Consider the following 17,338-nt stretch of genomic DNA (forward strand, 5'->3'; position numbering starts at 1 on the left):
GAGCCCAGCTCTCCCTCTCATGACCTCTGCCAAGGTCCCCTCGCTGTAGTCTGCTTGGGTGCTCAGAGGTCTTGTTTCCGCCATCGAGCTGGAGGACCGTCCCCCAAGAGGCGAACGCTCCACTTTCTCTTCCCTTTGAACCTTCTTTCCCCTCATATTACGTCATTTGTGTTCCAGCACCCCGAGATTGAGAAGCCTATTCACTCCACGTGGCATCTCTGGTGCCTGTGCCACTGCCTGCTGCACAACGATCCATTCCAGCTTGATTGCAGCCCATAATAAGCCACGGGAGAAGCTACACAAATATCCCGTTGAGCAATTGGGCAGCTGATTTTCGGACGATGAACAACTTTACAGATTAGTAAGGGTGAGAGTTCGGGAGTCTTTTCAACATGGTGACTGCTTGAACAATTAATAATAATAATAATAATAATAATAATAATAATAATAATAACAATAATAACAATAATAGCGATAAGCCTTGGAGGCCAATGATAACACCACAGGAACGTGCTTGTGTCCCAACCTGAGGACCTGAGTTGTTCTCCCAGAATTCACAATTTTAAAGCCTGGGCATGGTGACACACACTTGCGATCTTAGCACCAGGTTAGGCAGCGATGGGTGGGTGCCGGGGGTTCACTGGCCAGCCAACCAAACTAGCCTAATTGGTGAGTTACCAGTCAATAAAGGACCTGTCATCCCCCACACAGGGACAAAAAAGAAGAAAACTGACACCCTAGGACCAACAGCTGATGTTGTCTTCTGCCTCCATGGGATGTGCACACACCTGCACACATACCGGCACACACATGCTCCTGTGCATTTGTATACATCCATACACACACAAGGGGGAAAAAGTCTTAAGTTTTCAAATTCGAATTAATTTCGGGGAACTGACGAAATAACTCGTCTTCTGTCCACACAACATGCTGAGATCGCAGAAAATTTTATTGTAGGAAAACCAGAACTGCCAAACCCTTCAGAGTGCAGCTTCCTCCCCAGCGGACTCCTACAGAGATGCTCTCCCAGGTGGAATTACAGACTCAGAGGCTGCAGGGACAGGCAAGCAAGTGAAAGGGACTCCAGACCAGGAGCAAAACCACGTTCCCCCCTCCCGTGGCGTTCACCGGCTAGTGCCTTCCTGGTCCTGCGCCCTCAGCGCAGTTCAAGTGTTTTTGATAGAACTGTATATTAAGTTTTAAATTAGGAGACAAAGTCTGGCAGAGAGCTCAGAATTGGAGAACAAAGGGACTTATTAGGTATGAGAGTCGGCACCGCGGTCCCTGCAAAAGCCCAAAAAGTTTCTAGACTGGCACGCGGCTAAACTTCTCCACCACAACCAAGCGCTCTCATTCCCCAGGCCCAGGCACATGCGCAGAGCAGGGCTGCCCTACAGTAGGTGCTCCGGTGTTAGAGCACTTCTCAGCAGGACCACTGGAGCAGAGTTCTGGAAGGGGCTACCTCCTAATGCAAGGGGCTGCTGGAAGAGGAAGGGACAGAAACAGAACTTGGTGGTCTATCCCATCCCTACCCGCTGCTAAGGACAGACCTTCCTCAGACAAGGACTTAAGTCCCCATGCTCACTGAAACATCCCGACCTGGGCCTGTTAACCCAGGGGACAATACAGGTCAACACAGGCATGAACTACAGGTACCAAATCAGAACAACAAACCTTTGCTGTCATGGTGATGGAGCACGAGTCTGCAGAGCAAGCACCCCATCCCGCGCACACGGGCACACACACACACACACACAAGCACGCGTGCACACACATTACACACGCGCGCCCGCACGCACGCACGCACACGAAAATTCTTGGCGCAGATGTCCCCACTAAACAAGCTTCTGGGAAGGATAATTTCCGAAGGCCTCTGAGGTCCGGTTATTATTTACTGAGCTGCCCAGTTTAGGAAAGGGGACCTGGGACTGAGGCCCTTAGTGAAGTTGTTCTCCAAGTTGTTTTTGCTTTGTTTTGTTTTTGTTTTGTTTTGTTTCCTTTCTTCTTCTTTGCTGGATAAGGCCCCTCGGGATCAGGACAGTGGTAGGACCAGTGGAGGGGTGCCCGAGTGAGCGAGCATGTGTCTGCCTGTGACTTTGACGAAGTAAAGAGGCTGCGAATCCGCCCTGTGCCCTCCCCTAGAGTCGAAGTGACCTGGAAGCTTGCTGAGACCCGTTGGGAAAAGGTAGGTGAGAGAAGCCGAGAGAGTTAAGGGGAGAAGGCGGCAGAGGAAGAGCTGCAGCCGCGAAGCAGCTACTCCACCACGCGCCTGCGCGAGCTGAGGGTGGAGGTCTGCACAATCTGCGTGCGGGAGGAGCCGCCGCTCCGGCTGCCGCCGCCACCGCCGCCGTATTTGCTGCTCGAGCCGTAGCTGCCGCCGCGGGAGCCGCTGCCATAACCTCCCGAGCCCCCGCCGCTGCCGCCTCCGTAGCTGCCGCTGCCTACGGTCACCTGGCTGCTCTGCACCGCTGTACCGGGGAAGGACAGACAGAGTGGTCAGAAGGGGCGACCCAGTTGCACCTGCCCTGAGCCCTTACAGCCTGGCGGCGATCGATGGCGACCTCTTCCTTTTTACAGAGGCATTGGAAGTCAACTGCGCACTTCAAAAGGATGTAGGCCTTCATTTAAGTGTGCCGCCCCTATTTAGAGACAGGTCCTCTGTGCTCAGGTTTTAATTGAGTATACATATCCTGATGACTTCTAGCCAGTGTTGTCAAGTACCACATGCAAGGAAACTAACCCTTGCTCACTTTGGTGTTCTTTGTAGGAGGAAGGCAACCCGCGCCAGACCTGCTCAGCACCAATCGGCTTCCGTCCCCGCCCCCGCCCCTCCCCTCCCCCTCCCCACCATTGCTACTTACAGATGCTCACTTGACTCTGCAGCTCCCCTGACATCCTGTGAAATCAAAAGCACAGCTGTCAACCACAGGAGGAGGGATGCTGTTCCTGGAAGCCTCGTGGCATCTGTGGATCACACCTGGCTGCACCTAGCTTCGGCTGGGAGGGTACAGGAGCACGGTAGCCATGGCTTCTCCCCTACCCTTCCAACCTATACGTCCTAACTTGCATGTTTCTCCTCCTCCTGGACAATCTTCTTGGGAGCACCTGTCAAAGCCTCTCTCCAGAGCCCCGCCCCCCGCCCCCCTCAACGCGGCTGCTGTTCACCCACCTGCTCTCCTCGCCCTCCAGAAGCGTGCGGTAGGTGGCGATCTCCGCGTCCAAGGACAGCTTGACCCCCAGCAGCGCCTGGTAGTCCCTCAGCAGCCTAGCCAGCTCCTCCTTACACTGCTGCAGGGCCTCCTCCATGTCCTGCAGTTTCTGCTTTGCGTCCCGCAGAGCCCTCTCTCCTCTCTCCTCAGCATCGGAAATGGACCCGTGTATCTGTTCGATCTGCATTGAAGACAGGTGGAGGACAGCAGAGGTACTGAGCTCCCGGAGTCTGACCTGGGACTTCTGGGGAGCCCACCGGAGTCTGACCTGGGACGTCTGGGGAGCCCACCCAAAGCACTGGTCCCACCTGCTTCTTGACGCTGGAGATCTCCGCCTGCAGCCTCTGGATGTTGCGGTTGAGCTCTGAAATCTCCATCTTGCTGTTCTTCAGGTCGTCCCCGTGTTTCCCGGCTGTGATCTGCAGCTCCTGGTACTATGTACGGGGTCAGAGGGAGCATCATCGTCAGTGTCTGCAGAGCACTGGGGTCTCCCAGAGAAAGATCTGGGCTGCACTATCTTGTCATCCTGCGCACTCCAACTCATCCCAAACCTCCCTCCACTGAGGAGCAAGAAGACACAGTACATGCAACACACATACACACTCATGCGCGCGCGCGCACACACACACACACACACACACACACACACACACACACACACACACCACTATAGCAAGCCTCCCTCCTCCGTCATTTCTACCAGTCTAAGGTCAGGCTCATATCCCACCCAGACAAACCTGTTTCTTAATGGTCTTTACCCCCTTTTCCATACACCTAAGCCCTCACACAGCCTTTACCCACACTGGGGCTCCCTACTCTTTCCACCTACCATACTCCTTGTCCCTTTTCCAGGGTAATTCTCCTACCAGGCAGGAGATCATGGCCTCAGAAGCCCTCAGAGCACACATGATCCCCTCCCCCATCTCTCCTCTCTCCCCCCTCCCTCCTTCCTTCCCTTCCTCTCTTTCTCCTTCTCTCTCCCCCTCTCTCTTTCTCTCTTTACCTCCCTCCCTCTCTTTCTCCTCTACCCCCCTCTCTCTCCTTCCTTCCCTTCTTCTCTCTCCCACCCTCCCTCCCTCCCTCTCTCTGTCTTTGTCTCTGTCTCTCTCTCTGTCTCTCTCTCTGTCTCTCCCTCTCTCTCCTCTCCATCCCCCACCTCTCTCTCCTTCCTTCTCTCTCTCTCTCTCTCTCTCTCTCTCTCTCTCTCTCTCTCTCTCTCTCTCTCTCCCAGTATTGCTTCATCAACCAGATGATACACAGGGCTTCCTCAGGAAGAGCAGGGAAGAAAATGTACATTCTGACACACACACACACCCTTCCCCACTCTTGTGACAAAATCCACTGCATCTCAGAACATCTATGTTCAGACTTTGGCACGGAGGTCAGAGACACCAGAGTTGATGCCAAAATCCACAGCACAAGTCACCATATCCTGGTTACTCTGAATTCAGTGACTGGGCTGTCAGCATTTGCTCCTTCAACCAGAGTCTTAACCATTCAAAAATGTGAATCCATACCCAATAGGTAGTCAAAAATATGCCCAACATCATAGTGACAAACACATTCACCTAGTAAAGCCCCTATACTCCTAAGAACATTGTGAAATAGAGTCACAGAAAGTGACTCTAGGGGTTCTAAGTGATTCATAAAAGAGAAAATTAGAAAACTGAAAAAAAGATATTATTATGAAAAATAAGCATGTTGTAGTGGTTAGGAACATGTTTGTAAAATGCACTCCTGGGTTTATTTAGTTTTAATGTTTTTAATGGCAGTTGCTTGTTACAAGGCTTAGGAAGGTTAAGCAGTCTGGCACTTGTGAGTTCTCCATAAGGAAATAACAAACAAACAAACAAACAAACAAACAAACAACCAGGCCAGAACTATCCTAACATATTCAGTGGTGAGGAGAAAAGGATAGCCCTTAGCCAGAAGTCTCTCACAGAGATGTTAGACTTCAAAGTCAGGAGGCAACAGCAGTTTGAGGAGTACCTGTTTATTATTTTGGGGTACAGCAGTTTAAGAAGTATCTGTTTGTTTAGGGTGCAGACTCAGAGCCCAAGCTCACCTTGGTCTGGTAGAGGGCCTCAGCCTCATCCTTGCTCTTCTGTGCAATTAATTCATATTGGACGCGCACGGAGTCGATGATGCTGTCCAGGTCCAGGGAGCGGTTATTGTCCATTGACAGGATGACATTGGTGTTGCTGACATGCGTCTGCATCTGGGACAGCTCCTGTGAGACATGGGGCACAGCTCACACCTTCCCTCCTCCCAGAGCCCTTCTCTCTGCTTCTCCCTCACGGCTGTCTGAGGAAGCCAGAAATCTGGGCCAGAAGGGCCTCTTGAGAGAAAATTCTCTTAGTTGTTCTACATTATGAAACACAAAGGGAGGGTCTAAAGTATCTCGAATAAAGGTTGTGGAGCCCCCGAGACGCCCCTCTCCACCACCCTCCTCTTGTGCTTGCAGCCCCAGCCTTGCGTCTGGCCTCAGGGTCTTTTTGACACAGCCCTTTGACAAACATGGTTGCTCCACCTTGTCGCCATAAAAACTCTCAGAGCCTGAGGAAAGGATGCCAGTTTAGAGCCACTTGACTAGCAGGTTGGCCAAGCAAATAATTAATTGAATCTCTCAGTTCATTTTTCCTTCTATTGAATGGACTCAGTTCAGAGCATGGGCCCCCAGGTTAGTTAGACACAGGTGACAGCTGGGCATGGGGAGTGTCCCATCCACATGGGCCCCCAGGTTAGTTAGACACAGGTGACAGGTGGGCATGGGGAGCACCCTATCCACATGGGCCCCCAGGTTAGACACAGGTGACAGGTGGGCACGGGGAGCGCCCTATCCACATGGGCCCCCAAGTTAGACACAGGTGACAGGTGGGCATGGAGAGTGCCCTATCCACATGGGCCCCCAGGTTAGTTAGACACAGGTGACAGGTGGGCATGGGGAGCGCCCTATCCACATGGGCCCCCAGGTTAGACACAGGTGACAGGTGGGCATGGGGAGCGCCCTATCCACATGGGCCCCAAGTTAGATGCAGATGACAGGTGGGCATGGGGAGCGCCCTATCCACATGGGCCCCCAGGTTAGACACAGGTGACAGGTGGGCACGGGGAGCGCCCTTTACCACTCCCCTTACGCTTGCCTTTACCACAAAAATCTCTCCTATTGTCTTGTACAGGGCTCACCCAGAGTCCTACGGCCCACGGTCTTCGCACAGCAAGTCCCGCATGAAGACGTGGTTGTTACCTCATGGCCCGCATGGCCTGAGAGAGCACGCGGCAGAGAGCTCCTTCACCATCACCTACCTCAGGGTTCTCACCGCCCCACCCATCTCTACTGCGCCCACAAGAACCACTCTAGTAGAGGGAATGGCTGCCCTGATGGAAAAGCCCGACGCAGGTTGGTGAGATCGGGGTGGGATGGAGGGCTTCTCCGGGTCAGATAGCACTCACCGTGTCAAACAGATACTTCAGGAAGTTGACTTCCCCATACAGCGTGTCCACTTTGGAATGCAAGTCTGATTTGCCCATGAAAGCGGCATCCACATCCTGAGTAGCAGAAATGTTTGGTTTTGTCACCAGGGCATTGCCTACCACCAACCTCCCAGCTGGCCGCAGGCTGAGTGGCAAACGCTCTCTGCGTTTACCTCCTGGCTAAAACACACACCCATCACTTCACTCAAGCCTGAGGCCTGGAAACTTACTTTCCTAGGCAGAAACCTCCACACCCAGGTGAGCCACATCAGCTCTCCAGGCCCCTCCCCAGGTCCCAAGGCTAAACATAACTGGCTTTCGGTTAACTTAATTTCCATTTCTGAAGCCAGGGGGATCCCAGGAGGGCCACAGCCTTGTCAGTGTGACTTTCCTTGTGCATAAGGGCCCTGCAGCTGGACAGAGCACACACCAGCCATGCTGAGGACTTTACCCTGTCCTTAGTGCTGAGCACCCCCAGGGAATTTTCTCCTACCCAATCCCGTGCTCCCCAAGGACCCCCACCCTTACCTTCTTCAGAACGACAAAGTCATTCTCAGCATTGGTCCTCTTGTTGATTTCCTCTTCGTACCTGGGACGGAGGCAGGAAGCAGGGGGCAAGGGCTGACCTCTGACCTCTGCTCCCCGAGGTTCTGCCTCCCAGACTTTCAGCCAGCCCTTGCTCACAGCACTGCTGCTCCTGCCAGGCCTTGGTGCTCTGGCCCCACTGATAAGTAGCTAAGGTAGCTCCCCAAACTCCTAACCAACAGCCAGGACAAGGACTGGACATGGAAAACTCAGAGACCCACAGAATGTCCCCAAACGTCAGCATTTATTCCGATGTGGCAACTTTGTTTCCCTCTAGCTTTTCCATTAAGACCAAAAAGTAACAACTACTTTGAGTCTTTTTTTTTTTTTTTTTTTTTTTGAGACAGGGTTTCTCTGTGTAGCCTTGGCTGTCCTGGATTCACTTTGTAGACCAGGCTGGCCTCAAACTCACAGAGATCCACCTGCCTCTGCCTCCTGAGTGCTGGGATTAGCTTTTAAGAGAGAAATAGTCCCCAGCTCTGTGGGTTTTATCTTTCCCTGTAGACTCGCACACGCGTGACCCTTCGGTGGCCCAACACAGTAAGCATGTCAAGGTACCCCTTGAGGTGGGAGACTGTGGAAGAGGCCCCTCGGGCACCGACAGTCTCTCAGTAGCAGCTGGCCTGAAACTCAGCTCCTGTCATCCCTACCATTGGTGCTTAGTAGGCTCTCTGGTGCTTAGTAGGCTCTCTGGTGCTTAGTGGGCTCTCTGATGCTTAGTAGGCTCCAATACTAAGAACTACTAAGTATGATTTCATCTCAGCCGGTGTTTCCCAGTGTGGCCCCCAATGCATGAGCGTCTGCATCCCCTGGAAACATGTTCATCACTCATAGGCTCTGGCTGCAACCGGCTGGATCAGAACCATGGATCTGCTCCTCAGAGCACCAGCAAGGAGGGTACACCACTGCCTACAAGGTCATGTGTAGGTCTCTGGCCCTTCCTGTCACTGCTGTCCTGCCAGGACTGTCACACCCCTGCAGTTATACCATGCACAACCCACCCATTCACGCCCACAGCAGAAGGGCCCCCCAAGCAGCAAGACCCTGACAGGCTCCCCTGGCCCCTTTTCCCAGGACCCTCACTTGCTCTTGTAGTCCTCCACGATATCCTGCATGTTCCGGATCTCCGAGTTTTGGCGGGACTGCTCTGTGGCCAGAGAGTCCACATACTTCTGCAGTTGACTGATGTAACTCTGAAAGACTGGCTCCAGGTTGCTGCTCCGAGTCGAGATGTCTGACTGCTGTAGCAGGTCCCATTTTGTCTGTAGCACCTGGTTCTGCTGCTCCAAGAAGCGAACCTAAAGAGCAAGATCCCCCAGGACACCCACGCTCAGAACAGCTTTCTCCTGGGAAGAGTGGTCAGCGGCCTTACAGCACACCCAGACCTCAGAAACTCCAGATGGGCCTTATAGCCATCAAGGGAGGCCATGTGGTTTCTAAGGTCACCTCTAGCCAGTGTCACCCAGCTACACTCCTTTATATAACAGAGCTCTCACCCCACATATAAGTTATCCACGCCAACGTGAACGATTACCATTTCCTTTGTCTTTATGACTGGAATGAGTCACATGACCAAAGACGGACCACACAGAAGAACCAACAGTTCTTGTAATATTCTTTGCTGGGTGTCCCCTGCCTCCACTGCTGTGTTTGCTGCCTGCCACTGTGGTTTTCAAGACTATACCTTCATTTAAATGCTACTAGAACCCAGCTCAGAATTTTTAAGCTAAGTGCTTTTGCCTTTGCTAGTCCAGGAAGTAGAACGTGGACATGACCCCGTGTTTTCACACTTCTTCCCCTCAAACTGTGGGGACAGAGATTGGCCATGGGGGAGGGGTTCATGCACAGATCGAGTGCATGGATTGCCCTTTGTGTCACGAGCCCAGCTTTCACTGTTCCTCGGCCAGGTGCCCACAGGCAGAGCTTCCGCTCCTGTCCAGTGGTAGAGATGATGGCTGTGATGCTTCCCTCAGGCTCCTGCCCAGTGGTAGAGATGGCTGTGATGCTTCCCTCAGGCACGTGTGTGCAGACACGTGTATACATCCTCACACACCCGTATACACATATAAATGTGCATCATGCACACATACATATACACGTTTGCATGCACAAATATTCACATCCATACACTCACACAGTCACTCATACACAAATGCATGTACACACAAATTCACCCCTACATAAAAACATTTGTAAACACATCCATTCATATACACACACACACACAGAAAGAGAGAGAGAGAGAGAGAGAGAGAGAGAGAGAGAGAGAGAGAGAGAGAGAGAGAGAGAGAGAGATCACCAAAGTCCAGCCCCCACCTCCAGGGGAGGTGAAATGGATGGAGAAGTCACTCCACCTGTCTAAGGGACCAACCCTGATAAGTCCCTTTTCACTCTGACTCAGAGCGAATCAGAGGACTGTGCGCAGAGAACACTGTTCCTCAGCCTTATCTTGGCTGGCATATCACAGCAAGGGGTTGGGCAACCAGCCCTGGGAGCAAACTTGTCAGCACAGCTTATAACACCCCCATGAGGAATTCCAGCCACTATCTACTTCTGTTCTGTGACAACACTCCCTGTGAGTGGAAAGTCAGTGGGGCTTCCTCGGACTGTGGCTTTTATTCCAGATGAAACAAGATTCCAGGGGAGGACTTACATAGGAGAGAGAGAGAGAGCAGTCCTCTCAAAGGATGGCTCTGCAGCGCTATTGAGAATAGCCAAGGCTGTACTAAAGGGCAGGCAGAAACCAGGGTGAGAAATTACAGTTACGAAAGCTTGCTTTCTTACAGACTGGAGGTCCAGGGGCTGATGATGGTCACCACAGGGCTTGCTCCACAGGGAGAACACAAAGCTGCCATCCCTCCCTGCCCCCCCCACCCCCTCTCCCTGTGCCTTGGTACCCTGCTGTAAATCTAACTGGCCCTCTATTCACAGCAGGAGCCTTGAGCCAGTGAAAATCCCAGACTAATTTCAAGAAATCCGTGGTACTCTGTTGATGTCAGTTTTTCCTGCTCCTTCCTTGGCCAACCTTGACCTCCTGGTAGCATCTCCTTCACCATTAAGTCCTTGCTCCTGGCCTGTACTCAAGCATCAGGCGTCCATGGTGTCCAAACAGGTTTCTCATCCCGAGTGATCAGAAGCCGACACAGCGTATGGTTCTGTTGAACTCCCCTGGGCCTGTCTATCACCCTCCCTCTATGCTCTCCTCCTGCTCACACACTGTTCCATCTCCAACACTTGTCCTGTTATCAGGCAGTGGCCGTGGTGCCTTCCTCCTCTGCAAGTGCCAAAAGGAAGGTTTTACCGTAGCTATGTGTCAACCTCTCCTCGGAGAACTGAGCATGAGGCAAACCTTGTGTGGATTAGGGTAAAGGGCTTCAAAGTGGCGTTTGGTTGGCCCCAAGTAAAAAGGACAACTGAGACAGAAAGCCTTACCACACATCACTGACTCAGCTCCTAAGCTAAGGCTAGCATCACTGACCTAGCCTGCCATCAGGCGAGTCACCCAATTGCTCACCGACAGCTCCCCAGGGGCTGCGGCTGCCGGACTCTCTCCTTATTCCACAGCACTCCCTTCCTCCTGTCGTTTTCCTAGAAATTGTGGCATTTGAAATTCCCTGAAGGGGGTCCCACTTTTCAGCCTCCTTGCTGCATGGAAATTCTCTTTGCCTGGGAACTGTTCGGCTTCCATCTTCAAGATTCATATAGGACCTGGGATCCCCAGCAAGGTACCCCCAGTACCCAGCAGGCACTGCATGGCACCTTTGAGCCGCCGTGACCCAAAGAGGACCACACATGTTAACACATCTCCCTTAAACCGTCACAATTCTCTGCCATTCAGTTCTGGAGATCCCTAAAAGCCTAATTTGTGTCCTAGCCACCTAAAGCGTCTGTATACAGTAGCACACAATACACCTAATAAAATATTTGTGGGTTGAATGGGAGTGGGGCAAATGGACAGGCAGATTGACAGATAGGCGGGTGGGTGGGTTGATATGCAGATGACTGAACAGCAGGGAAGGGTAGGCACATAAATCAGTTGTGTGTGTGAGTGTGGGTAGGAGGATGGGTAGACAATGGTTATTGTGGACGATGACAGATGGGTGAGTGGATAGATAGGTGGAAAGATATAGAGGAGATGGAGGGATGGATGAATGACGGGTGGATGGGGTGGGTGGGTGGATGGAGATGGATGGATATGTGTGCCTGAGAAGATAAGCAGATGGCCAGCTGTGTGTGGATGAGTAGATAACTGCATGCTGTGTGTGCGTAAGTGGATGGACGGATGGACGGATGGGCAGATAGATATGTTTAAGTAGGTGGGTGAGCGAGTGAGTAGATAGACGCATGTGTAAGGATGGATGTGGGGACATAGGTGACCTATGGCTGGGTACACAGATTAATGAGACATAGGTAGTGATGGGTGAGAGTAAGATCACTGTCGTGTGTGTCTGATGGTCTCACTACACCCCCATATCTCCTTTTCCACAAATAGGGAAAAATATAAACTAAAAACACAACCCTGAGAAACCTATATTAAATGTTTATGTTAAAACCTATGTGAGCCAGGCAATGTCAGACTATGACTTTAATCCCAGCACTCGGAGAGGCAGAGGCAGGTGGGTCTCTGTGAGTTCGAGGCCAGCCTGATCTACAGAGTGAGTCCAGGATAGCTAAGGCTACACAGAGAAACCCTATCTTGGGGAAGGGGGCCCTACATGAAAGCCCAGGTTAAATGTTTCCTTGAAGTCCCAGAACACACACAGGAGGAAATGGCTGTTGTCATCAACCAGAAACAGCTCAGCAGTAGCAGCAGCACCACTCTGGCAGTGTGAGGCCCTCTTGGCCATCTGGATGGCCACCAGGGACTCTACCTGCCGCTGAGGTACTCACCTTGTCGATGAAGGAGGCAAACTTGTTGTTGAGGGTCTTGATCTGCTCCCGCTCCTGGGTCTTGACCCTCTGAATCTCAGGATCCACCTCCAGATGAAGAGGCTCCAGGAGGCTCGGGTTAATAGTCACCTCGTGGATGCCCCCGGGAGGACAAGAAGGGCCAAACCCCCCAGTCCCAAAATTGCTAGCACCCCCAAAGCCACCTCCAAATCTGCCACCTCCACCGTGGCCACCCCCAAAGCTCCTTCCTCCCCCAAATCCTCCTCCTGCCCCTCCGCCCTGGCAGAAACCACTAGCACTTCTCCCCACTAGGCTCCCAAAGATGCTTTTACTACCACCCAGACAGTAGAGACTCCTGGAGCCAAATCCCCCTCCATAGCCAGCACCACACCTCCCCTGTAGCTGACACACAGACGCCACAGTTTTTCTGCCCCCTCCAAAGCCCGAGGAGGACCTGCCGCTATAGGCACGCCTGCTCCTTGAGCTAAATGCAGACTGAGAACTGAACTGGCGGCTCATGGTTGCTAAGGGCAACCAGAGGCACGGGTAGCAAGGGCCCACCTGGGAAAGAAGCAGAGAGCAGGAAGAAAAGAGCTGTGAGTCCCTTGGAAAGGACCTGGTTGGCTCAGCCCTATATATACACAGGCACACACGCCTGCTGGGCTGGGAACTTTCCGAGCCCTGGGAGGGGAGTATTTGCCTGCCAGAAGCATCTGCTTAAACACCTACGTGTTGCTGAACTTGCACTGCAGACAGACTCCCCTGACTTGATCGTTTATCTCTTACAACGGAGAAGACAGAAGGGGAGCAAATCTCTCAGGATCTCAGTGTCGAAAACTCCTGCGGAGCTTCTCCTCAAATCTCAAATTGATCTTTTCCTAAGAAACGGCATTGAGTTGTTTGTTTTGGGGTGTGTCGAAGAGATGTAGGAAGGAACAATGGCATGTCTACTGATTCAGGGACCACAGCTTGGATGGGAGTGGAGACACTTGCTGTCCTTCTGCACGTGTGTGTGTGTGTGTGTGTGTGTGTGTGTGAGCAAAATATCTTGGGACTGTCTCCCTGTATTAATGTCTCTTAGACTCAGAGGAAAACTACCCCAAGATACCTTCTTCTGTTCTAATATTTCTAATCTGATACTGACAATATTTTTGTGAAGAAAACAATGCAAAACAAACAAAACCAAAATAACCCAAAAAGTGTAGTTGTCCTTTAAGGGATATGTGAAGATGACGTAAACAAAATGGAAGCCTTAATTTGGATTTTTTTTAAATTTGGTCAGCATAAAATTGTCCTCCTGGTTAAAAAAAAATAGGAATGATAATAGTAAGTTCTCTCTTTTTTTAAAAGATTTATTTTATTTATTGCATATGAGTGCTTTATCTGCAGAAGAGGGTATCAGATCACATTATAGATGCCTGTGAGCCACCATGTGGTTGCTGGGAATTGAACTCAGGACCTCTGGAAGAGCAGCCAATGCTCTTAACCTCTGAGCCACCTCTCCAGCCTGATAATAGTAAGTTCTTAAAGGGTCGTTCTCAAATTCTGTACTTACCAGGGGATAGCAGTGAAAAAGCCATGGTGCATGTTAGGTCTCTGGGAAGGACTATTCCCCAATAAGAGGACTAGCGCGAGTTCGTGAGAGTCTATTCGTGTCGTCCCACAGATGTGTGTGCACGTGCTTCTGGGCACAAATAGCTGGTGGATGTCATGCAAAATGCACCAATAAATGTTTTAAACATGAAGAGAAAGAATAAACTCCTAGCTTCAGGGAAAATTTATTAATGATTTGCCCACATGGATACAATTATTTAAAGCCTGAAGGAAGCATGGCAGGGCCACAGTCACAAATGGAATGTGAATTGTTCTCTTGCAGATTGTGGGATATTTTCTCATAAGATTCTTAAATGCCCCCTTTCTGTGTGTTCATGCAATAAATCAATTTTTATTTTTGCAATAGTTGGATCTGACTCCCGAGCCCCCCAGATTTGGTGCAGAAACCCCAGTCAAGGTAAGAAAGATGAGGTGGGCTACAAAAGGCAGGCCAGGCACACCCTTGGAGAGAAGCGCCCTGCAGCTGGGCGTGTGCGGGGGCTGTTGCCAGGCTCCAGACCTTGTCACTGTCCAGCGCCTTCTGAGCGTGGGAACTGCTCAACCGGTCACCTCCAGGAATCACTGTGAAGAGGGAGAGCGTGCGCCTGAGGCAGGGAGGCAAACGCTCAGGTCTCCTCTCCGGGCCCTGCTTGCTCCTGGCTGTTGTTATCTCAGACAAGCTGCCTGCTCTGGAGTCTTGGGTACCACTGACTTCCCAGACACCATCAATTAAAGCATAGCAAAACTGAGGCAGTGCCACGCCCTCAAAGTGGGTGCACAATTGCTCTCTCCCCTCGGCCCATCCTGGTGAGCAGCTGCATTATCTGCGATTTCCAGCTTAAGCTGAGACAGGACTGTTCAAAACAGATGGCCAGCCTAGGTCTGTTGATCTCGTCCCAACACTTCTAGGGACTTCAGATAGGACAATGAATCCAGGCCTCCCAATCCCTTGCTCCAGAGATAAGAAGAACGCAGCACAGAGAAAGAAAAAGTTGAAGGTGGAACTCCAGAGCTTCCTGCGCGTGAGAAAAGTCTCCCAAAGTCCAGGATTCTGACTCACCAGAGGCAGAAGCAGCAAAAAAGAGGTCAGCAGAGAAGATGGGAGGAGCATCACGGTGGGAAAGTGGGCGTGGCCACAGTGGCCGAACAAGGGGTTTTTAGGTAGAGCATCTTTAAACTTGGCTTTGAAGCATGGCCTGTCCCCTTCCTGGCCCCTCAATTTAGGCGCTTGCCTTCTCAAGTCTCGGTTTCGGACCTCTGAAACACAGAGTAACATCCGCAACATGGGAGACGCCATGATGGCCACGCTCCAGCATGAGTGGAGTGCCGCTCCTTCCCGTAACACCTTCAGGAAGCTTCCCCTAAAACTAAAAAACGGGGTTTGGGGGGTGGGGGCGGCCCTCTCACCCACCCACTGCAGTCTTCGTCTGTATTGCTTCCCCATGTCCATCTCTCTTCACCTCCGTTTTCACGCCCAACTAAATAAATAGGAATCTCCTTAACGTTAGGAGCTAACCTGGCCAGGAGCCCTAAAAGTGCCCAGCAGATCGCTGGCGCAGGCTAATGGAGGAGCCCCGCAACTCCAAGTGAAAGCAAAGACTGTCACATGAAGTAATCCATGTCCCCTTCCTGCCGCCCCACCCCCACCCCCGCCATGTACGTGTGCATGCTGTAGCTCTGTGGCTGTCCTATTTACTAATTTCTGATCTCACTCCATCCCCATCTTTCTCTGCCTGCCATCAGCAAGTGCTCTCATTAAAAGGAAAGTGGGAAGTCAGATTGTCCCCACCTGACTCCCAAACACTGAAACCCAAGGCTGCCAAGAGGGTGAGGCCCAGCAGCTATCAGCCACCAGAATCATACTCGGTGACAGGCAGGGCTCTTGAGGAGCATCCACAGAGGTATGCTCCCCCACGCGGGGCAGAGAAGGCAGAAGAAGACTCACTCACCAGGCTCCACCCAGAGAGAAAGGCACTGGGGTGCAGACACAGGCCGGTGCTTGCGGCCGGTGCTAGCCCTGCCACTGGAGCTTTGGGACCTGTGATGGGCAGGAGAGAAGCAGAGGAGGTGGGAGAGATTGGGAGAGAGGAGCTGCTGGACAGAGCAGGAGCTCCAGCCTTGGTTTAAGTGTCAGGACTAGACCTGCAGCTGAGACCATCAGCCCATCGGTGTCATTTCACAGGAGGAAGTGGGCACAGAGAGAGGAACATGGTCCAAGCTACAGAGCATGTTCCTGGTGCAGCCAGCATTGCAGCTCCACCCTCCCAACCCAAAAAGAAAAGATGACTGCCAACAGGGCAGTCCCTGGCAAGCCCTCATCCTGCAGCCTGGGAGACAGGTGGGCTGAGGGCCACACCGCCAGTGTGACAGGACCTGTGACCAGCAGGAGGAAGATGGTATCTAGCAAGCAGACACAGCCTTGGGGAATTCTCCTGATTTCCGGGGTAGGATGGCTGCTGGTCCATCAACTAAAGCCCCAAAGCATCCAGGGTCCCACTTTTCTTTAAAACCCTCTTTGACTAGAACCCCAGGACCAGCCTAGGAATGAAGGCTGAAACAGTCTCCTTCTGTCTTGTCAACCCAACCCTACCAGGTGCTGTTAGCCCTAGAAGCCCCTGTGAGGCCTTAGCATGGCTCTGCAGAACCCCACGGGGAAGGGGTTGTCCCAGACATACTAAGGCTCTTCCACCCAGCATAGTAACTAGAAGTCTCTTGTCCTCAAGGCACAGAGAACAGCTTGGCAAGTGTGGGCCTAAGGGGAAGTTAAGGTTGCAGGTTGCCCCAAGCTGAACCCCAAGAAAAACAGTAAGGCTCATTCATAAATCACAGTTATATGGGCAGAGGACAGACACTTCCATACATTGGATCAAGAGGACGTCAGAAGAGACAGGTTGTAGGGGTTGTTAGTATTGGGGTGAGGACCAAAATCCCAAATCCGTGGGACAGAGGATATGCAACACTCAGGAAACTCCAGGCTCGTGTGCCCCCTTTGCCGTGTACAAACATAAGTAATCTACTGTTATTCTTTTCTTCCATTTAAAGAACAAGTGGGCTCCTGGAACAATGGTCATAAACAATATGACCCTTCACTGGGCTCTGACACTGCAAGAAGCTACGCTGATGATGTCATGTGAGCCCCACACCGTATCTTTGGGGCAATAAGTTCATGCCCATGCACAGAGGCCAGAGGCTGATGTCAGATGTCTTCCTCTGTCCCTCACCTTATATTTTCAGACTCGCACTGAACCTAGAGCTTGACACTTCTGCTGGACCACCTCCCCAGAAGCCCTCGGGCTCTACCTGTCTCCATTTCCCCAGGACTGGAGCTACAGACTGTTTTCCCAAGGTGCTGGGCAACTCAGGTCCTCATGCTTGCACAAGCCTTTTACCCACTAAGCCGTCTCCCCAGCACCTTCTTTTCTGGAGGGGACACTGTTTCTTGTAACCCAGGCTGGCCTCAAATAACTGAGGATGACCTTGAATTTCTGACACCCCTCCCTCCACCTCCCGAGTGCTGTGATTACCGGCTTGCATCACCATTCCTGACATATGAGATGGAACTGGAGGACTTCAGGCATGGTAAGAAG

The 17,338-nt window shown here is 51.9% G+C and overlaps 1 protein-coding gene across 1 annotated transcript; it reads right to left on the reverse strand.

The window, feature by feature from the left end:
• Nucleotides 1-1,983: 1,983 nt before the first annotated feature.
• LOC127201694 (keratin, type II cytoskeletal 1b-like) lies at nucleotides 1,984-12,777 on the reverse strand. Its single transcript, XM_051160384.1, has 9 exons — nucleotides 12,159-12,777; nucleotides 8,352-8,566; nucleotides 7,212-7,272; nucleotides 6,663-6,758; nucleotides 5,275-5,439; nucleotides 3,518-3,643; nucleotides 3,170-3,390; nucleotides 2,862-2,896; nucleotides 1,984-2,468 (listed from the first exon to the last, which is right to left on the reverse strand). The coding sequence occupies exons 1-9, from the start codon at nucleotides 12,675-12,677 to the stop codon at nucleotides 2,254-2,256; spliced, it is 1,653 nt and encodes a 550-aa protein (XP_051016341.1). The 5' UTR covers nucleotides 12,678-12,777; the 3' UTR covers nucleotides 1,984-2,253.
• Nucleotides 12,778-17,338: the final 4,561 nt, after the last annotated feature.

This window comes from Acomys russatus, chromosome 17 (genome assembly GCF_903995435.1).
Source record: "Acomys russatus chromosome 17, mAcoRus1.1, whole genome shotgun sequence".
NCBI lineage: Eukaryota > Metazoa > Chordata > Mammalia > Rodentia > Muridae > Acomys > Acomys russatus.